At 43.8% G+C, this 20,708-nt stretch overlaps 11 protein-coding genes across 11 annotated transcripts; 5 read left to right on the top strand and 6 right to left on the bottom strand.

Moving 5' to 3' along the window:
- Positions 1-286: 286 nt before the first annotated feature.
- On the bottom strand, positions 287-854 carry VTP01DRAFT_3062 (uncharacterized protein; the record flags this gene model as incomplete). The annotated part of the gene is made up of 4 exons (XM_069381592.1): positions 287-369; positions 456-513; positions 573-673; positions 746-854. 4 exons carry the CDS (start codon positions 852-854, stop codon positions 287-289), a joined length of 351 nt encoding a protein of 116 aa, XP_069236709.1.
- Positions 855-1,088: 234 nt separating this feature from the next.
- On the bottom strand, positions 1,089-3,542 carry VTP01DRAFT_3061 (uncharacterized protein; the record flags this gene model as incomplete). Its single annotated transcript, XM_069381591.1, has 13 exons — positions 1,089-1,453; positions 1,523-1,629; positions 1,693-1,791; positions 1,858-1,987; positions 2,057-2,113; positions 2,184-2,223; positions 2,279-2,353; positions 2,419-2,427; positions 2,487-2,527; positions 2,589-2,887; positions 2,948-3,178; positions 3,243-3,283; positions 3,351-3,542. 13 exons carry the CDS (start codon positions 3,540-3,542, stop codon positions 1,089-1,091), a joined length of 1,686 nt encoding a protein of 561 aa, XP_069236708.1.
- Positions 3,543-3,773: 231 nt separating this feature from the next.
- Positions 3,774-5,673, top strand: VTP01DRAFT_3060 (uncharacterized protein; the record flags this gene model as incomplete). The annotated part of the gene is made up of 8 exons (XM_069381590.1): positions 3,774-3,906; positions 3,970-4,132; positions 4,192-4,360; positions 4,422-4,486; positions 4,549-4,956; positions 5,019-5,243; positions 5,297-5,426; positions 5,494-5,673. The coding sequence occupies 8 exons, from the start codon at positions 3,774-3,776 to the stop codon at positions 5,671-5,673; spliced, it is 1,473 nt and encodes a 490-aa protein (XP_069236707.1).
- An 88-nt stretch (positions 5,674-5,761) lies between these two features.
- On the top strand, positions 5,762-6,712 carry VTP01DRAFT_3059 (uncharacterized protein; the record flags this gene model as incomplete). The annotated part of the gene is made up of 6 exons (XM_069381588.1): positions 5,762-5,777; positions 5,858-5,974; positions 6,087-6,272; positions 6,338-6,402; positions 6,464-6,526; positions 6,623-6,712. The coding sequence occupies 6 exons, from the start codon at positions 5,762-5,764 to the stop codon at positions 6,710-6,712; spliced, it is 537 nt and encodes a 178-aa protein (XP_069236706.1).
- Positions 6,713-7,203: 491 nt separating this feature from the next.
- On the top strand, positions 7,204-8,012 carry VTP01DRAFT_3058 (uncharacterized protein; the record flags this gene model as incomplete). Its single annotated transcript, XM_069381587.1, has 4 exons — positions 7,204-7,369; positions 7,431-7,614; positions 7,691-7,837; positions 7,898-8,012. The coding sequence occupies 4 exons, from the start codon at positions 7,204-7,206 to the stop codon at positions 8,010-8,012; spliced, it is 612 nt and encodes a 203-aa protein (XP_069236705.1).
- Positions 8,013-8,403: 391 nt separating this feature from the next.
- On the bottom strand, positions 8,404-10,362 carry VTP01DRAFT_3057 (uncharacterized protein; the record flags this gene model as incomplete). The annotated part of the gene is made up of 11 exons (XM_069381586.1): positions 8,404-8,470; positions 8,537-8,673; positions 8,744-8,868; positions 8,930-9,083; positions 9,144-9,380; positions 9,451-9,561; positions 9,627-9,691; positions 9,757-9,828; positions 9,894-9,998; positions 10,074-10,171; positions 10,229-10,362. 11 exons carry the CDS (start codon positions 10,360-10,362, stop codon positions 8,404-8,406), a joined length of 1,305 nt encoding a protein of 434 aa, XP_069236704.1.
- A 619-nt stretch (positions 10,363-10,981) lies between these two features.
- On the top strand, positions 10,982-11,780 carry VTP01DRAFT_3056 (uncharacterized protein; the record flags this gene model as incomplete). Its single annotated transcript, XM_069381585.1, has 6 exons — positions 10,982-10,984; positions 11,045-11,119; positions 11,180-11,257; positions 11,324-11,407; positions 11,463-11,581; positions 11,645-11,780. The coding sequence occupies 6 exons, from the start codon at positions 10,982-10,984 to the stop codon at positions 11,778-11,780; spliced, it is 495 nt and encodes a 164-aa protein (XP_069236703.1).
- Positions 11,781-11,806: 26 nt separating this feature from the next.
- Positions 11,807-12,155, bottom strand: VTP01DRAFT_3055 (uncharacterized protein; the record flags this gene model as incomplete). The annotated part of the gene is made up of 2 exons (XM_069381584.1): positions 11,807-11,962; positions 12,030-12,155. The coding sequence occupies 2 exons, from the start codon at positions 12,153-12,155 to the stop codon at positions 11,807-11,809; spliced, it is 282 nt and encodes a 93-aa protein (XP_069236702.1).
- Positions 12,156-13,858: 1,703 nt separating this feature from the next.
- VTP01DRAFT_3054 (uncharacterized protein) lies at positions 13,859-15,331 on the bottom strand (the record flags this gene model as incomplete). Its single annotated transcript, XM_069381583.1, has 7 exons — positions 13,859-14,036; positions 14,093-14,200; positions 14,264-14,323; positions 14,386-14,538; positions 14,601-14,809; positions 14,871-15,028; positions 15,163-15,331. The coding sequence occupies 7 exons, from the start codon at positions 15,329-15,331 to the stop codon at positions 13,859-13,861; spliced, it is 1,035 nt and encodes a 344-aa protein (XP_069236701.1).
- A 1,184-nt stretch (positions 15,332-16,515) lies between these two features.
- VTP01DRAFT_3053 (uncharacterized protein) lies at positions 16,516-17,664 on the top strand (the record flags this gene model as incomplete). Its single annotated transcript, XM_069381582.1, has 1 exon — positions 16,516-17,664. The coding sequence occupies one exon, from the start codon at positions 16,516-16,518 to the stop codon at positions 17,662-17,664; it is 1,149 nt and encodes a 382-aa protein (XP_069236700.1).
- A 1,824-nt stretch (positions 17,665-19,488) lies between these two features.
- On the bottom strand, positions 19,489-20,208 carry VTP01DRAFT_3052 (uncharacterized protein; the record flags this gene model as incomplete). The annotated part of the gene is made up of 3 exons (XM_069381581.1): positions 19,489-19,639; positions 19,701-19,733; positions 19,865-20,208. 3 exons carry the CDS (start codon positions 20,206-20,208, stop codon positions 19,489-19,491), a joined length of 528 nt encoding a protein of 175 aa, XP_069236699.1.
- Positions 20,209-20,708: the final 500 nt, after the last annotated feature.

Below are 20,708 nucleotides of genomic sequence, written 5' to 3'. Positions count from 1 at the left end.
TTCCAGCATACCAGTGCCCAGGTGCGCCCTTTCAAGCTTTAAATATCTCTTTTGCATGGAATTATCTAGCAAAACATTATTATTCCCTTTTTACTATTTTTATGCAGTATTTCTCCTTTACTTATTGACACTCTTGCAACCCCAACAAAAAACACTGCTTTCTGCGTTCAAGAAGAAAAAATGAAAAACGGTTATGTTTATAAAAGTGGCGAGGAAAATAAAAAGAAAAAGTAGATTTCGCGATGTATATCAGAGAGTATATGTATATTACAATGATGTTGGATGCCTAATCCCAATCTGGTATCATCGAAAAGTCGTATCCTGGGTACTTGTAATATGCATAGTATGCAATGTACAAGTGGTATGCACCTAAATTCTGTAAGTTTTAGTATGCCTGCCTTTCTCTCCTTTTTTTCTTCTTCTTCTTCCTCTCCAGCACGTTCTCCCAACTTTACCGGGGATAAACATGATACAGCCGATAACTAAAAACGGAATACCACGACTTAACCAGACCTAAGCAGCGTTTGGTTATTAAAATTGCACGTTTCTCTCCAGGGTCATTTTCCTTTTACCTCTGAAGTAATATAACCCAGCTTGATAAGGGCACCCACGGTAATCAGTACTGAGCCGGCAGTGAAGAGAAGCAACGCAAGACCGATAGCTTTCCATGGAACTATCGCAGCAGTAATGCTCTTAGCCCTCCTTTGTTCACGGACAGCTCTCTGAATATAAGTGTGTATCTTACTGGGAGGATCGGGTGCGATGAACTGTTCGGCCGAGAATCCTGGGTCATCCTGCAGCTCGACGAATTGTCTTCGCTTGGATTTTGGTTTCAAGGGATTTCGCATTCTCATGTAAAAGAGAGTTTATGCGGAAAGAGCGAGCTGCTGCTGCTGGCGTCGGCTGAAACGAAAAAAGAAGCCCCGCATGACATGGTGTGTGTCCCGTCGGTCGTTGCAATCTCGGATAACCGCATTGTGAAAATCGACAAGAGGAAATTATGTATATTTCACTACAATTCGCGATACGTAGTAGGTAAACAACTAAATTACTTGGTAGATATGTAGTATGGTACAACAAACAAGGTCTTAGCAGTCTCGTTCTTCAGGTTCAAGATATTCCAAACCGAGTATTTCAAAAGCATGCCTTTCACTGGTTACAGGTATTCGTTCATCCGTGAGCCGTGAATAGATACCGTGCTGTGAAAACTTTAGATTACGTTCCTTTTGGGCGTATAATCGTATGCTTCTTTCAAAGTGGGAGGATCCAGTCCATGCAAGGATAGATATGGGATAGTTTGTATAGGGAGAAACGATAAAATCCACTCTTCGAATCACTGGAGAACCCGGTTGCTGCCACACACAGAATGCGTGATCTGGTCGAAAATAGTCATCATCGTCGTCGTCTCGATCTTGGCAGTCAGAACCCATTGACAGGATATCGATCACAAGCCCTAACGTATGAATAGGGGGTTAACATAAGTAGCTATCTGAAATTGAGGATATCAGGAATCTTGGCTCACCTTGGCTTTTCAAGATTTGTAACAGTTGAACCAGCAACTTACTGGAGACTTTAAGATCTTTGTGGGTAATCACGATATCCACGTCGCCGCTGTAAAATTTTCCACGTCTTTTCACCATGACATTTAGTATTGAACTAGAACGATGCTATCATTTTTGCAGACGTATTTACCTGTACGAACCACATATAGTATGCTCGCATCCAGGAAAATGTCTATCCAGGATTGCTTTGACAAGATTACCGATTTCCTCGACTTGTTTCCTTGGAATTCTGAATACACATCAATCACAATTGGTGAGCTTGCATGTATTTGATGGCTACAACGATGCAACTAACTTTTGTATGAAGTGATCATAGTACTTGATACCCAATTTTTGGTCAGTGGTCAATTTTTCATTTTTCAATACATCATCCAATGTCCGGTAGCCCTTGCACAACCATTCTCGCGCCGTTGCTGCACCAACACCTGGTAATATACTTCCATGAGCTTCGAGCGAGCTGCGTATTGTTTACCTTTTGCCAGCGTAGAACTAACCGTGGACGTTATAGAATCGCTCCAGAGTTTGAAAGTCTTCATCCTTCTTGAGCATCTCTGAAAGTGAGGGTGGGGGATAATGAATGTTCCCTAGGTACCATACATACAAAAATAAATCAAATCTTACCAATTTCCGGAATAGAACCCGTTCGCAAGAAATCATCAATCTATAGATTACATGTTAACAAAATATTCTCCCTTGATTGTGCTGTGAATACGTACGATGCGAGCTGTCTTCTTTCCAATACCATGGAGGTGCGCAACTTGTTCGACCGACTTGATTTCCTTTGGATAGCACTAGATCATCATCGGCCGTTCAATAACCTGTGAAAGCCATACGCTGTCTAGTTGATCCAATATACCTTTATCACCTATTATAAAATTTGTCAGTGTTCATCAAAAAGAATAGCAGTTACAGTCTGATGCTTACAGAGCATGCAATCCGATAGCTGCGACTGTTAATATCCTCGCCTGATTGCAGATAGTTTTAGAGATCACATTCAATGACTAGAAGGCGAGACAGGTTCCCAACCTCTTAAATTTCTGGCATGTTCAAGAAATTCAAGCGCTTCTACTAGTTGCCGGTTGAAAGGATTCCAAGTGCAGCGCCTTTGACACGCATATTTTCCAATCTTTTTAACAGCAAGGTCATCATCATTATCTTTGTTTGTTGGCGCAACGGTCCTGCCTGCAGCACTGTCACCGTCACCATCATCTTCGTCTGAGGTGCTCTCGTGTGCAGCAACGAAATCGAACTCAAATGAGGAAAGGGATGACTGGGCCGTAAAATCAATAGATGACTGCGAAGTGGTCTGGTAGCTATCTTCTTGCCTAGAAGCAGCACCAGTGAGCAGCCATGAAAAAAAAATTCAGTTATTTTGAATAGCTTACTGGACTCGGACACGTTTAGCACGATGGCCCTTAATAATATGGGACACTCGGACTGGACCGTTGCATTTGGCTTCATAGGCATCCTGAATATCATCCCATTTCAGCTGCCTCGGAAGCTCTTCATCCGAAGAGATCACAATAACACTTGCTTTTCTTTTCACAGTTGTCTTCCTGACGGATGATATGTCAATAACGAAATCAGTAGGATCTCGCACTTTGTTATCCTTCATGCTAAAGACAAAAGAAAATTGAGAATGGTCCCCTGTTTCTTTGATGTACACAGAGTGGTACCCACCAAGATAAAATCCAATTGATGTGGACGACTGGACAGTGGGCCTGTAAATGAATAATTAGAGAAAAATGTTCTATGCTAAAGGATTGCTGCAAATTAGTAGGTGCTCACCCCTTGAATATGGCGAACTATTCGTCCAGGGCTTTTCAAGCAGGTAACAACGAAGTCAGCGTCGTGGTAGGAAGCGGCGATTTTTCCACCATTGTTGCAAATGTGGTTCTCGATCTCATGCTGCTGATCAGGATCTAGCTTGACTGTTAGCAAAAAGAACGCTAGATCAGCATACATTGGCTGGTCGACCATGCTGCTGGATCGAGGTGGCAACAACGACCACCGGACTGTTTTGCTGGTTTATTCTTATAGCCCTCGTCGTTGCTGTTGGGCATGTTTCAACAGGTAGATTAAGCGGCGAAATATGGATGGGGGTGGGCGGAAGGTCAGTAAATGGGCCCTTAATTACTGTAATTGCATAAAAGTCGGCCAATGTGACACAAAAACTCACTCCCACTTCGCCTTTTCGAAAACAGCAGAGAAATGACTAGTTCGAGTCCCATCGCACGATGGTTCTCTGTGTTTCATCAGCATCATCCAAAGTGGATCTTGCCTGTTGCTGTGCTCTTGTGCGGCACAATCGTGCGATGGGCAGTGGCTCTGAACCCCTATTCAGGTATGGGCTTTCTGGACGCGTTTAGAGTCGGCTGATCCGTTTGACAACATTGTTACGATCAAGGATGCAACACACCCCCGCTATTTGGAGACTACGAGGCACAGCGGCACTGGATGGAACTGACTATCCATTTGCCAACAAACCAGTGGTACACGTATGATTTACAGTGGTGGGGACTTGACTACCCACCGCTCACTGCTTTTCACAGCTGGCTATGTGGAACAATGCAAGTATTTCCAAAGGACCATTCATCGATTCTTGGAAGCTTATTATTTGTTCGCACAGTGGAAATTGGTTGAATCCAGATTGGTTTGCACTCGATGCGTCTCGTGGATACGAGTCGCCAGATAGCAAGTTTTTCATGCGCTCGACCGTCTTCTTTTCCGAAATGCTAATATACGTGCCTGCCATTTACTGGTTTTGTCAGATTCGATACAGTGAACAGAAAGATAAGGTATGTATGATATTCAAGTTGGCACCTAAATATATTTCGATGGCTCTAACATAAAACCAAGATGTTTGCATTTCTCTTGATTTTAATGCAACCGGCACTGATCATGATCGATCACGGACATTTTCAGCAAGTATCTCTTTGTAGCTGCAGTGTAGTTTATAGATGACTAATACTACTTCTCTATCTAGATTCAACAGCGTTATGCTCGGTTTTGCATTGTGGGCTGTCAACTTGTTGCTCACAGAGTACTATATTCTGGGATCCATTGCGTTCTGTTTGTCACTGGGATTTAAGCAAATGGCATTGTACTACGCTCCTGTCATGTTTGCATTCCTGCTCGGCCGGTGCTTTGAGAAGCCAACATTGCCTGAACGGCTTTTACTATTCGCAAAACTCGGTGTCACTGTGCTCGTTACAATGGGACTGCTGTTCTCGCCATGGCTATCGTCAGTGGACCTGTTTGCACAAGCTATACATCGTATCTTCCCACTTGCTCGCGGGCTATATGAAGATAAAGTTGCTAATGTATGGTGCGCCGTCAACGTGATCATCAAATTGCGAAACATCCTTTCTCTAGAAGCTGCCGTGCGTCTCAGGTACAGTTGTGAAAATCAGTGCTCAAAATTATCGCGTGGTATCTAATGTGGAAAATACCCAGTCTACTTGCTACGTTGGCCGCAATTTTGCCTATCAATATCCATCTAGGCTGTCGTCCCTCGCAATGCCGGTTCAAGTACGCTTTGGTGAGCACGTCACTGGCATTTTTCCTGTTTTCTTTCCAGGTGCATGAGAAATCCATTTTGCTGCCGCTCATGCCAGCCACTTTGCTGCTCCAAGAAGAAGCCAATGCCGTCATTCTGTTTACCAACATGGCAATATTTAGGTATGACACTTGACTGTGATGGATATATGTATGCTAACATTGAATATTTACAGCATGTACCCTTTGCTAAAACGTGAGGAGCTAGTCCTTCCGTACTTTGCAACAGCTTTCATGTGGAACTGGATGATCGGATACCCGAAAAATTTGAAAACAATGCCCACTTTTGAGTGGTTCATGCACTTGGTAAGCTTCTTCTGGTTTGCAGGGAGGTGCACGGACTGTATACTAATAATATTCATTCCCCCTCTAGGCTTCCTTGACAACTATTGCTGTTTGGCACATTGCCGAGTCTGTTGTTACGCCTCCTCCCCGCTGGCCGGATTTGTTCACTGTCATCAACGCAGTAGTAAGCTGCGGATTCTTTGTTCTTTTGCTGTTATATTTTGTATATCGTCAGTTCATGCCTGAAGAAAAGATCAAAAAGCAATAAACTACATAGAGTGTCTGCGTCCATTTTTTCTTTGTTGAGATTTCCCAGAAAAGAAAAAAAATTGTTTCACGTTGTCGTCTTCCCCAAAATGGGTGAACACAAAGGTGAGCAGCTGCAGCAGCGACAGGCGTTACGGCGTTTGGGTACATGGTTGATCTAGATTCAGCGGCTAAACTATGCAAAGATCGCCACCACTCTTCTCACAAACGAGGACGAAGTCCCTCGCCGCATCGTTCTGCGCACCATCGCCGCGGCGACAGAGATCGTAGCCCGTACTCCAGATCATCAAAGCGCAGCAGTGGTACGTATCACCTAAAGGGCATTGTCGTATTTCTTTTTTTATGTACAATGGTCCTCATATTCAGTATCTTGCGTGTATGAACTCCTGAAAATATCGGCCTGAACTTTTCCAGAGAGGTCAAGGTCTCGCTCCCCAGCCTCCTCCTCTCGTCGTCATCGTCGATCACGTTCTCGATCACCACCCAAGAAGGAAAAGCGAAGATCATCAAGGCACCGTAGCTACTCTGTATCCAGTCATGATGGCAGCAGTAGCGATAGCAGCAGTAGTGAGGATGAAAGCTACGACTCGTACTCTGAAGGTTTGTCCCCGCAAAAGAGAGATTTTCAATCTTTGGATACACGATTGATCATAGTTATTTTATAGACGAGAAAAGGCGTAGCAAGAAGAAACAACACAAAAAGCACAAGAGCAGGAAACATAAAAAGAGTGTAAGTGGCCATTTACTGGGACTCGGTTTGGATTATGGTCTTGACGGAAGCAATGTATCAGCACAAGCACAGACGCGATGATGACAGCGGTGACGAACGACGAAGTGCGATCACTGGCAAAAAGGTAAATTAATAGAAAAAAATTATAATACGGTAGAACCAAAGGTGACTGATGCTGTCGTTGACTGATGCTGTCGTTGACTGATGCTGTCGTTGACAGATTAAGCTCAAAGTCAAAAAGTCTGCGGATGACAAGGAAAGAGATCAAAATCGATCTACTCTGTTGGAGTTTTTAAATTCGGCCTTCTAGTTGTTGATTCATCATGAATAATGAACATCATATATATCACAATCATTTAAAACTATCAAAAATGCTCTTTCTTACCAAGCGTTTGGCGAATATAAGAACTCTATAGTAAATACCATTGATCGACATTTCTTTTTTCGATTGGTGGTTCCACAAACCGTGCGTTCCTACCATGCTCTATCCTGTCTTTGATGCGCGACATGTAGCGTCGTCATTTTCGGTGATGTTGGTCGGGCGATGGTGGGTACAGCTTGTTCCAGCTTTGCAGAAGCCGTACGTGAAGCAAGTACCTCGCCAATAACGGGGAATCATCGATACCATCCTTCTCAGCAAGGCAGCAAGACATCTACGTGAAAGTATGCTTGTTTAAATAAAGCGCGGATTTGGCTCTGTCAATCAAAAGTTGGATTTTGAAAAATGCGGGGGGTGATCCCGAAATTCGGAAGCGCTGGATAGAAAGGACGCGAGAGAAAGGCAAGGAGTATTCGACGAGCATGCAAGACACGAAGACGGGCACGAGAGACTGGCACAGTTTCTGGGAAGCAGACAACATTCCTTGGGATCACGGTGAAAGCAGCCCTGCCCTCGTTAAACTTGTCAATGAGCATTCGGAATTGATTCCCTCTCGTGGCATTGGTCTCGTACCCGGCTGTGGTAGCGGTAAGTTCAAAATGACTATTTTGTCATTCCCAAGAACACATGTGTCTAACATCATAGTTAGGGTACGACGTTGAGCTCCTGTCAAGTCCCGAGCGACACATGACAGGTCTAGATCTTGTTCCCAAATGCATTGAGGTGTGCAAGAAAAAGTACGCTGACAAGCAAGGGAACTTTGACTTTATCTGTGCAGATTTTTACACTTTTGAATATCCAAAGGGTGGCTACGATCTTGTTTATGACTACACGTGAGTCCACGATCACTGCTGCATATGTGCACGATTTATCTATCTGCCATCTTCTGACGCTGTTGTGTATGTAAAGTTTCCTGTGCGCTATGCCTCCTGAGATGCGTCCGCAGTGGAGTGCTCGCATGGCTGAAATTGTGAAGCCTGGCGGTACGCTTATTGCCCTGATGTTCCCTATTGAAGAAAGGGAAGGTGGCCCTCCGTACCCGGTAACGCCTGAATTGTACGTATTTTGCAATGGCATTCAGACAGTTTCCCCCAGGATTCTGATTTTCTGGTTTAGATACGACGAGCTTTTGGGCGAGAATTTCGATCGCGTGTTCATCGAGGACGCAAAGGGTCACAAAAGTCGACTAGGTCGAGAGAAGATGAGTGTTTGGAAACGCAAATTGCAGTAACTAGATCAGCGCATAAGCAAGGTTCCTTTATCTACGTAACAATACACATGTTAACAAATCAAATGTCGCATGACAAGGTTCCTTTTAATGCATGCGGAGATATTTGAATAAGCATAGTGTTGTTTTGGTTGATTTGCGGAAGATCAATGCTGGAAGCCATATCCCTAGATGCGATTCCATCCTCTGCAAGCAATCGATTCTTGATTGCGTCGTTGAGGGCAGACTTCCTTGCGTGTTTCCTTGTCCAACTTCGCAACAATAAAAGTCATCATGACAAATTTCTTTGTTCATTTCCGCTATTGGTTCTATGCTTTCCATCAATACAAGCAGGACCCGCACAGCGGAAAAAAATGTATCATACACGGTATGAAATATGAATGAACGAAGAGAACTATGATGTCTTTTGCGTTTTTGATGGCTCTCCTTCGGTAGGCGACGAGTCACTCTTGCGCTTTTCACTGCGAGCATAATTACTAGGGCTCAATCGAATGCGATCTAAATTATGAGGATACTAGTTGTATTACCTTGAAGATGAAAACGCAATCTCGGCAGTCAATGGGAATGACAAGCAATACATGTCCTTTTTCGGCGCTACATTTCGTACATAATGCAAGGTGCTCGTGCTACGGTCGATGTTTCCTCCAAGCGCTCGGCAGGCTCTCTGTTTGATTATAAGAATTCATTTAGTAAATACTAATGAATTCCATTTGGACAAGCGTTTGTGAACTAACCTCGTAAATATCAGTGGCCGGTTCAGGACTCTTTGTAAAGCAATGACAATGAATCATGGGTAGCTTTGCAGACGGCGTGGCATCGTAACGATTTTTGTGATCACGATATACACCTCGGAAAGCATCTACACAGGCATGCATTAGCTAAACTGTATGTACCACGTTAAAAAGGAATGTATATGTTACCTAGAAATTCTAACGCGGTGTCTGGAAGGTTCATGACGAAATGTTGGAAAGTCTTCCACTCGTCTGTGCTGCTCGCAGTTGCCTGAAGATCTTGCACAGCTTTCCGAATAAACTCTCGTCCGTCAAGGTTGTAAGTTTGGATACCTTTTGTAATCTTTAAAGTTGATCGTTAATGTGTATACTCAAAGTTTGACTTTAGGATTTGATGCTTTACCTTGTTGAGTTTAATGTTTTCATTCATCCAATGGTATGATTCAGGATTAAGATCATTTGCATATACGATGCATCCCTTTTTGGTAGCTGGTAGAGCAAACGGCCCAACACCTGCAAATACATCGCATACGTATTCCCCGGGTTTGAACGCATTTACGAGACGTCCATGCTCCGTCTGCAACCGGGAGTTCCAATACACTTTAGAGAAATCGAACTTGAAGCGACAACCACCTTCTTTCTGTAAAAAAGAACTCTTAATTTCTCCTCATTTGCATAGACACATAAGGAAAATCGGAATGTGTACGCACCAGTTGAGCAACCATGTTGGTATCTCCTGCCAAGACTTCCATTTTAAAGAAACGGAAAGTGGTATCGATATTGTTGACCTTATTTACGACGCTCGTGATATTCTTGTTTTTCTACAGCCCTTTTTCAGTTTCTGCGTTGAAAAATACTCGCAACAACTTGTTAACCATGGACTTACATCCAAAATTACTTCCCCAATGAGATGCTTCCAGGGCAGGAGTTCATCTCGCAGATTCATATGTGCTAGACACCTCCACAGATCAGAATTCACGTTTTGCAACGTTCGTACTTGAGCCATATAGTCCTACCAATATGTCCAACCTGTGTAAACGACGAAGGGACTTCAGTATCTTCAGGCATGACAGAATGGAGAATTTGATCTAATATAAAAAGGCGAATGTTGGAACGATTTAGGATCGACGACAAAAGCTATATGTCTTCGCACCTGTGGTCCAATAATCATAGCCGAGTTCCAATGTATGTTTCATGTATCCCAAGCCCTCGTTTTTCAGGTATTGTTTTTTATCATCTGCCAATGATTCTATGTCCTCTGTTGATGTACGAATGGGAAATGTGAATATTTTCAAGCATTTGCAATAAATAAATTTGCATTGATTCCATTTACCTTCATTTTTCAGGTCAAGTCGAAAGAGAATGAGTTTTGTCTCGTTGCTTGACGGATCTGGAACGATGTTTCGCAGGCGAGGCTGGTTCAAAAGGTCGCTGTAGATAGATATCAGCGCCGAGTTGATCTACTGGAGCGATCTTGTCCGATCTTACTTTGATAATATCTTCATTGCCGCACCGACCTTCTTTGCAGGCAGACGTACACCCAGCGTCTCAAAGCTTTTCTTGAAAGCTTCGCGATTCAGGGTCGTCATGCCGCGATGGACGGGTGGTGCGAGGACGCTCATGTCTAAAGTGTCAAAACTGGAAGGAACGCGGTGATCCAAAACTCTAAGTGACAGCCAGGCGACGCATGCGTTATTTTTTTTTTTTTACCTGGTTTATTTTTCCAACAGACAGATGCACTGAGGATGAGACATGCACATCGCTGTTTCTGTAAAACAACTCTTCATCACAGCACGATGCGTGTCTTGAAAGGTAATTATACTCTCTCGACAAATTGACCAGAGGTCGATGAAGACATATGAAGCGTGGGCAGTGATGAAAAACTTCGGCCAACGTTCCGTTTCAATCTTTGATACTTCATGGCCCTGCGTAGATTGCCATTTGGGCAATCTTGGACGATACAATCTTCTCGCTGAGCCCTCCTTCATTGTCAAATATCGACCTTTCGGGATCCGTTTCCTTTGACCTTTTCTAACTGATAGTATGGCCTCTATTTGCATAGGTATGTCCATAGGATATAGTCTAGGCTTATCCATTTTAGTTTTGTTTACGTTTAAGCTTTAAAGTATAAAAAAGTAAAAGAAGCAAAGTAAAAGGAAGGAACAATAAAGCTTACTATTTCATGAGTCGCACGCGATGGTCTCATATCCCGCTCATTCTTGTTTCTTTTTCACCTGCAAAATGGTACAAAGCTCGCGTAATTTCTTTTACAAACTCTTACTTACAAAGCAATCTCTTTCAAAGTCTGTAACGCTGCATACCGATCTAGGCGATCTAAAGATTGAAGTGTTTTGCGAGGCAGTGCCGCATACAGCCGAAGTATGATCAGAACGATTGCACACGAGATCAATGTATACTTACGCGAAACGATTCTCACAGAACTTTCTTGCACTATGCGCCAGCGGCTACTATGACAACAATCTATTCCACCGCAACATTGCAGGCTTCATGGTGCAGGTGAGAAAAGCAGAATGGTGGGGGAAGTTCTGGTATGGTAGGGTCTGACTCTGGAGACTCTCATAGACGGGCGATCCTACCGGCACAGGCAAAGGAGGCAACTCTATTTGGGGACGCAAGTTCAACGACGAAATTCGATCGACTTTGAAGGTATGGTCAATGGAACAGAGGAGAAGATGAGATGTTTAGAAAGTTCCAAACTTAGCATAACGCGCGAGGGATCGTATCCATGGCAAACTCGGGACCCAACACAAACGGATCACAATTTTTCATCACATACGCCAAACACCCCCATCTTGATACAAAATATACTGTTTTCGGAAAGTATGTGTGAAAGATATACAAGGGAAAGGCACATAGTTGTTATTAACCTCGCCGTTTGGTCAGGGTCATCGACGGTGCGGATACGACACTTGATGCGATAGAGAAAGTGCCGGTGGACGAGAAGCACCGTCCGATTCAAGATGTCCGTATACGCAAAGTTACCATCCACGCCAACCCCATTGCAGAAAAGGCATTGTAAATATATATACATAATTTTGCTCAAGATCATCGACGTACAATATTACGGAACAAGTTATTCTGATTACTAGCAGTGTTTGGAGATAAGTTCTGAGAGGAGGATGCAGAAGAGACGATGTGGCTCTGGGAGTAGGCGTATTCCGCAACGCGTTTGTAGCGAAAATCGCTGGTGCATGAGCGTTGCTAGCGAGATCGTGAGGAAAGAGAGAGAAAAAAGGGATGCGCGTCAATGTTAAACTTGCATGCTTACCGTTGACAGATGATAGCTCAAATTTTGTTCTGTAAGAGGGGATGGATAGAGTCGACGTTGCTGATAGTAGCTTCTCGTCCAAGAGGTTGACGAATTACCACTTTGCTGTATTCCATGGGTGGCCATTCTGTATTTTTCATTGACGAAATCAAGGAAGACATGTCGATTCTTTAAATGACGAGCTTGGTTTTACCTGGGCACGTGTATCATCAAAATAGGCAAATAATGCTCACATTTGGCAAAAATCGCTCTGAGGCAAATACAGACCCACCAATTTTTTATCATCTACTATTTGATCCATTTTTCCGCGACGATGCGATGTAATGTATAAATGAAAAACAAAACTGTTACTAACTATACACTGTGCCGGATTCAAGCACCAGGATGTACAAGGCATCCGGTTTTCTTGGTTTCTTGTGGAACAGTTCAAATGATCGACATCGAAGATCCAGATAATGGTACGCGGGAGAATCCATTATCGTCAGCAAAGAGAAACAGCTAGTTCTTTGTCCGTATTGACGATGTACACTTTTTCCAAAAATTAATATCGCTGCAATTTGTCGTTTTGGTGTATAAATGTATTATAAAATTTCACAAAATGCGACATTACTTTTGGGAAACATGTAGTGGCGTCATCCTTAGGCACTTTTGTCCTCGAGGAGAAGTCGCTACATAAAACAAACTCATAGCATCCTCAGCCCACAATCTCTTTTACCTATGAAGCCGCGTACATTGTACTGAGGAATAGGCAGACGGCAGCCGTCAGAAACAAGGAATGCTCGTCTTCCCTTCTGGCGATCTTGGTCGCCAAGTCATACGCAAATCAGTATCTTCATGCCCAAAAAGGTCGGTCTTCAAGGACGAGCAAGGATATGAAGACGCATGTATGTAAGCTAGAGAATACCTACGAGATGTCTTCCTTGTTGCAATGGAAATTTAAGAAGGATTACATACGTGGGAGATTGTATGCAAAGTTCAATCACGCTGACAGCCGTCTCATCCTCGGATTCCGGGACAGATATTTTCCCTCTTTTGCTGCCGTTCCAAATGTCACAGGATTTGACGAATGTCCTACATACAGCAGGAACCCATTGAATTGAAATCTCAGCCAAGAATTTTTATTCATATCATAGTCCTGCAATTCCCCTCGTTGATGTACAAGCATATTTGGTCTTACACACTCTTGCGTGGATATCAGTGCGTCCTGGTGAACCATTGTAGGTGAACTCGGTGTAATTTACTGCAAGCTATTCTACGTCAGCGCTTCCAAGCCATGAAACTCCAAAAGTTATTGTTGTTGTTGTTTTGGATCGCGCATGTTCCGTTGAGCTCGGAAATAACCAGACAACGTTGGGAATGGGCATATTCTTCTGTACGCCTTTTGCGGAAATCATCCGTGCAACTCTGCTGTTGCTACGTATGTAACCATTTATGCTGTGAGGCATTGTTATCATCCTAGAGTCCTTTGTCGTCCAACGTTACCATTAACATGTGCTGGTACAAGTTTTCCTCTGTGAGAGGACATCGGTGCAGTAAGCACTTGGTGTGATGAGCTCACATCCAATAGTTCGGCGCTGCTGATAGCCGCTGCTCGTTGTAAAGGATTTTATCCCAAATATTTATTCCGAGTGTGTTGTTTTTGATACGGCAGATGTTTATTTAGAGTGACGGTTCTCCAAATGGGACACACATCTGGCTTAACGCTATTTATATGAAAGGTTTTTTTGCAGTTGCTTTTACGGCGCGTTTTCACAGAAACATATCGTGGCTACCCTGGAAAGGTTGGAAAAGTAAATGTCAATAGATACAATAGAAAGAAGAAGAAACAATTAGTCATGTCTTGTACTCACAGGCGGGGGCAACTCGTCATTATCAGGCTCACCGCTAAAGAAACCCGATCTTCCAGGGCCAAAACCACCTCGACCTGGGCGTGGACCCATTCCACGGCCAGGCACATTTCCGAAGGGCCCGATGGGATCAAAGCGTGCTCCAGGGGGAACAGCGCCTCTGTTGTACATGTTAGCATTGTTGTGGAACATACAGGGAGCATTGTTGAGGTTTACCTTGGTAAAGGCTGTGGACCTCCAAAGACATCTGATGATGGGTCGCGGCGTTGTTGTTGATCTCTAAACATAGGATGATCCGGACCAACAAACATACCACCGCCATCTCTGGAGACACACAGAGTTCCGCGTTAAGGCTTATTATCGAAATTTTAGTGATATTAAACTTACCCTGGCATCCGCAAGTTTCCTCCAAGAGGTTCTAGATCGCTGCGGCCGACGTTGTATGGTCTAAAGATGTACGCTGATGTTACAACGCTGATGAATTTCTCAATGTCATGCATTCATCTTACCCAAGCGCAGGGTCATCTGCAGATATAGGGTCATCGAATATGGGAGGACGCTGAGGAAGAGGTCCAGGCCCGCTGCCTGGTTCAGGTCGAGGGGGGGAGTTACTCGAAGGTTGTTGGTTGTTTCCACCTGATGGGACACTTGCCGTAGATGATCTGTATGAACAAATTAGTGTTGGCAATACATTCCTGGAACTAACAGAATTGACCGAATTTACGTCGTTGTTTCTTCATAACCTGGTTTTTGCAATCCAGGCATTAATCGCTGAATAACGTTGATTTTGTAAAGCACTGCTAAATCATTGAGCCGACTTGACGATATAAATCCATGCACAAGAGATTCAGTAGACTTGGATGGGTCATATGGGAAAAACGAAGATGATGTGTAGTCTTGGATGGCAATGTCCAGTGTTGCCGTCTTGTCGTCCTGTTGAACCCCGTTTCAGATGCCCATTGGACAAATTCATGCAGCTGTTCCCCAGACTTACCCCGATTGCGAGCCCATGGACTATCCATCGCTCTCCAAGCTTGAGAGATTTTATTACAAATGTCAAATTTGACTGCGGGTGACTGTATCGAAAGGCATAACTGTGGGGTCCATGTGCGTTCCATTCATCCGGAAGCTTTCGGACCGATCCATCACCCTCTAGATGACAAACCCAATTTGAGTATACACATTTTTCATGCCAATGCCAAACCTTGTTCTGGTCCGAACAGAAGCTTCCTTGCATTCTTTTTGGAAACCCCATCCCCCACGCAATGCATTATATGAAACTCTACCTTGTCTTGCGTCGTCCCCGAGACCTGCAAAGCGGAATCCCACCGCGAGCATCATTGCGTGTGTCGCTGCAGCCAGTGCGTCGTAAGGTGTTTGCAATGCATTTGGAACCGACTGCGTAATCGTGTGCAGCAACGCCGAAGGATCGAGTACGTTAGTTGCTCCTCCCATTTTGATCAGTACAACAAAAGGGAAAAAAGGTGCATGAACACAAGTCCACGTAAGCGCGAAGTTTAGCTCAAATTTGGGACCAGGCTCTCGTGAAATTGGTAAGAATACTTTAATTGAGCATGTTTCGACATTGAAGAGAACACATAGCAAATGATACTTGTGGTCTTATCTATTCACTTTTAAGCAGCAAGGTCTTTATTGTCACCATCGCACAGGGTTTTCATCACGCTATATTAGAGTTAACCAAGTATGGAATTTGGTCCAATAAACAAGTACTTCCATTGAGAATACTAGATCCGTATGATCTAGATTAAGGGTTTACTCAATCAAGCTGATACTAATCCCTTAAACTGCTGCGGGCCACACCATTGGCGTTGTAAGAAAAAACGTTCGCAATGCGCGGTGGTTACTGTAAAATGTACATTCTTGCACGGGTTAACATTAGTAAGCTTCTCCTTACGCCCGTTCTTCTCTCACTTTTTATCTGTTGTACATTTTCCTCCTTTCCTTTTGTATGATGGTCTACTATTGAGGTGCAGCGGGATGGTAGCGCCACAATGCAGGAAGATAGTGTGTAAAAGCTGGCACGCGGTTTATACGTTCAAATTTAGACATCAAACCATTTAGATCTAAGGATAATGAGTAATAATGAGTACTCCTGCTCTCGGACCAAAGTAAACTGTAAATACTCAAGAAAGAAAAAAGAAAGCATCCTTTTCCAGGGTCGAAAAGTCATCCGTTCACATGCGCCTAAATTTCTAGACAGTTTATTGTGCAAATGAACTGCTTTGCGCGATACTCGCGTATGCGCTGCGGCGCGACGTCACCTTGAGTTTTCTGACGCGTGTATTGGTTTCATTCTGAACATATGAGCTCTCTGTGTTGCAAAAATGACCGTAGCAGGCAGTGGCAAAACGGTTGCTATTTAACAAGTTAGATCCCCAAGCACGCTGCAGTACGGAGCATCCAGACAAAAGCCCTTGCTGCCTGCCTGTCCCTTTCTACTCCTTTTGAACGATTACGGAACAAGCCCTTTTTCCTTTTTGTCTCGACTCTTTTTTTGGTGCATTTCTTGAGTTTCCAAGCATTTAAGTTGCTTTGTTCTACCTCTCTTTTTTGTTCCTGCGCACCTTTCTTTTCCTTTTTCTTTCTCTCTCTCTTCTCCTTTATTTCTTCGGTGGTGAATGGTCACGATTGTTCTTCCTGCAAAACCAGGCAAACGATATCGTCCTCCAAGCATCGACGACGACGGCTCTGATGAGAAGCGCGGTGAAGGATCGACTAGCAAATTCACCAAGCTGAAAACGGGATTCGCCTTGTTTAGCAAATTTGCAAATTCCTTTTCATTCAATAACAATACAGAGAATCCGTGGCCAAACCCAACACAGCAGGAGCAGCAGGGCCACAAAAGACGGTCGTCTATCGGCACATTCTTCCAGTCTCTGTGCAATACTCGCGGTGAAAGCAACGACGATGCACTGTCCAAGCGACGGGGTAGCACCAACTCATTTGCCAACGATGCCATCTTTGAGCGATACCGCTATCGGAAACAGTCGCTATCACAAAGCAAGCTAGATCTCGGCCACAAAAAGCAGGCTCCTGAAGACGAACAGGAAAGTGATTGCGTTGAACGCAATGCATTAACAGCCCCTGGTTGCAGCGCTCCGCTTCCACGTGTAATTTGCTGGCAAGACCCTCTTCCAGGTATCCTCGTGAATAAGAGTAACAACAATAGCAAGAACAATACTCCAGGTCATCGGCACACCAGTTCAGCGGTATCCGTGCCTACAAATGTTGGCCACAAACGCAACAAGACGATTGTGCACGTTCGGCATTACTCGCACGTCTCGTACATTTCCTCCTCCAACATCACAGTCAACTCTGAGGATTTGACAGCTAAAGAATTTGCAGATATTGCTGGTATTAAGATTCTGCCTGAAGACGAATCATCGTCACCAAAGTGCTCTTCCTGCGACGAAGCCATGCTGTTTGCAGAGAGCCGGCGAGAGTCTACCTATAGCCACGCAGATGCGTCCAGCAGCGGCCTATCCGTTAACTGTGGTCACAACAACAACAACAACAACAACAACAACAACAGCAACAACAACAACAGCAGCAGCAGCAGCAGCAGCAGCAGCAGCAACAGCACACCCCAAATCTGGGACACTGCATTCTGGCGCGACCCTGTCGACTCTGGCATCAAACAACATCCTCCATCCACCTCCGACACATCAATCCTGCAGACTCTGAGACGAGAATCAAACGAACAGATCAATCAGCAGCCCACTGTTATCAAAAGGGGCCGCTTCGAGATACGTCTCGGCTCGCCATGACATTCCCGTTCCTTCCTTTTTTTCCTTTTTCGCCCGTTAATGCCATTGTCAATACTTACATCTTTTACCACCATTTCCGTCTGTCTCTGTTCTCTTCACACCTACAATCCCTCACGCTGCTTTTTCTTTCTATACTACTTAATGCCTTCTCTCTCACGTTTGCTTTTTTCTTTGTTTGTGTGTGCAGTCAGGTTCCTGACTACACTCACCTTGCTCAATTATTATTTTGATTGTAAATGATTGCATGGTTCGATTTTTTCTAAATACCCACCACTGTTTAATGAAATACTCCTTCACACGCACACTTTTATTTTCCTCTATTATTTCTTACATGTTGTTATATTTTCATTATTATGCATGTGCGCTGATAGTGGAAAAGGGGATAGAACAGAAAAGAAGAGGCGGGGTAATGTATGCAATGCACCGCTGCTTCGATGTCGCCGTGTGATAAGGTCGTCTATCAGTTGCTGCTATCTCGTGACCTGCGAGTATACTTGATCCCAGCAAATTTGCATCTCATGCATGAAGAGTGTCCCCCAAAAAGAAAAGGTTTACAAACTTGGAGTCGGGTCTGACGAGAACCAGGTCAGGGTCTACTTGTACTACCATTTACAGGGCTGTCTCTTATCGTCCCTTTGTTTTTTGCTTGTATGGAGAGTGAAAGGGCTCTTTTTTCAAATCCGGGTTTTGCTGCTGCTGCATTCTTGTACTTGCTAATTATTCTATTTACAACGCCTCGTTGCTTTTAAATCCACTCGTCGGAAATAGCTGTCAAAACATTAATTAATTACTGTTCCCAGTTTGTTACGCATTTCGATCTAGAACCAGTCATGTCCAAAAGAGGTTCAACTGCTACTACTGGATACCTCTCGCCTTCATCCTGCATTTTGGCAAAGCTTTGTCTTCCTATCAAGTGAAGAGTATTCTGTATGTATAAGATTTTAAAACATGGCTGCTCGCTGCTGTTTATGATCCAAAGTGATCACAGCTGATTTGTCTATGAGCATGGCTATAAACAAACGCAGCTTGCAATGATATTTGGACGAAATGTACATAACGTACAAATATATAGGTTACTCGTATCATGGCGATACGAACACGCACGTTATTGCCTTTAACTTTGGCCGCTTTCATTATATTGACAGCTCATCTCATCATAGCAAATTAAATTCGTTTATTGCTTCAATCGCAGGCCTCTGGGAGACTGATAGCGTCTGCTAGGTGAGTCAACTAAGCCGCACAGTTAGCTTCAACGTACAGAAACATGATCCGATAGCATTGCATTTCTACTATTGAAACTTACCTGGATCTATGCCAACGACCCCGGTGCTTTGAATCCGCACAGCATCCAAATTCTATGGCAGTTTAGATAAATGGTACATTCCTCTTTGCCAAGCGCCTATATCCATGTTTCGGGGGAGCTCTTGTAATCCATTCCTTGTCGACGGATATTGCTCTGCCACGATATTTGTTAGCTACTACATGCATCCAAATCTTTTAACAAATCATTATTTGACTTCGGTCTTTCGAATATAAATACGTACGCCATGTAGGCATCGGTTCGTATAACTACAGGCTCGTTCGACTGTTTCCAGAGATTCTTGTTTATCTTACTTGGGTAGGTCGTCCCGTAATATTGCCTTAACGCAGTGAAGATGTCGAGCGTAGTTGTGGTCCATCGGCTTCTTTAGCTTCGTGCCTATCTTCATCCTTGTAGCGGATTTCAACGCTGTTGCTGATACAGTTGAGCGCAGTCTGATCTTTTTTCTGCACCTACAGGTTCTCGACTGCAGAAGCCTGTCAATATTCTAGTGCTCGGAACGATCAAATATCAAAGAGACGAATACCGGAAGCACCATAATGCCATCGACGTCGTTGGACGTGATCGACATCGATAACCATACCTTGCCAGTTTTCGAAACGTCGCGTGATCGCATAATTGTCGATGATAATATGCTTAACATTTTCCTGGATTCTACACCAGCAGACAGACATATTAGTTTACATGTAATTGACATTTGCTGTAATACACACACTTGAGGAAATCCTTGAGATCTTCAGGATTTTTACTGAAGTCAGCATAATTTATCGATACCATGGACACAGGTTGATTTTGATGCGTGCGGATATATCTCAGCATTTCTGTTTGAAAAAGTCACTATGCTAAACATGAACGTTGCATCTTTTCTTTACGCTGTACGTTTCCTTGGCATCTGCCAATTTGGTAAGTTCGACACTGTGAGCCATATCCTGACATGCGATGCAATCCAAGGAGTTAGACAACGGAGAAACAAACACAGCATCTGAACTGGATCGTTGCTTCAAGATGCAGACTATCTTCTGCAGACAATCGATCCTTGATTTGGTCTTATTATCGAGCCAACGGCGTGGTCTTTCAAGGCTTGGATCATCGCAGGCGAACCAAACCAGGAATCTGCAATCGCTGCGACATGATTGAAACCATGGCTCCAGTAAGCGACAGACTGTAAGATATCGTCTGGTTGGGGTACTGATAATCGAATTTCTTTGGATTTGGATCACCATTGAAGTCGAGGTTCACGATAGCAGTAGCTTCCAGAACTTATTGCAAATCTCATCCATGACGAACAATCGCCTCACTCTCGGCTGCACGCTTGATCCTTCGGCCTTCTTTACATGCTTTCTCTTTGGCTCGACTGTCATTAAACTCGGCCGGTTGTTCAAACCGCCGGGTCCACGGCAGCACTTTCTGGCAGATTGAGACGCGCCGAGCTATCAGCTGCTTGTGGCTCAACTACTTTAGAATCCGAAACATTACGTTCGCCTAGGAGGGCGGTACTATGTAGCGATGTGTGAAGAGCTAAATGTATGGCAGAATCAACAACATAATTAGCTTGCTGATCTGTTTGCTACTTCCATTTTTGCTTCTACCGGATACCCATCCTGACAGGTACATCTTTGTTTATTTCAGAGGCTTATGAATCAAAAGGACTTTTTAGCAGGAATGCCTAATCAGTTCTATTCCGAGGTTCCATCGTTTCCAAGATTTTACTGTAAAGATATTG

The sequence above is a fragment of the Rhizomucor pusillus genome, assembly GCF_041956525.1.
Source record: "Rhizomucor pusillus strain CBS 183.67 unplaced genomic scaffold VTP01scaffold_15, whole genome shotgun sequence".
Classification (NCBI taxonomy): Eukaryota; Fungi; Mucoromycota; class Mucoromycetes; order Mucorales; family Lichtheimiaceae; genus Rhizomucor; species Rhizomucor pusillus.
The sequence above is the reverse complement of the archived record's forward strand: the minus strand, read 5'-3'. Positions and strand labels throughout refer to the sequence as shown.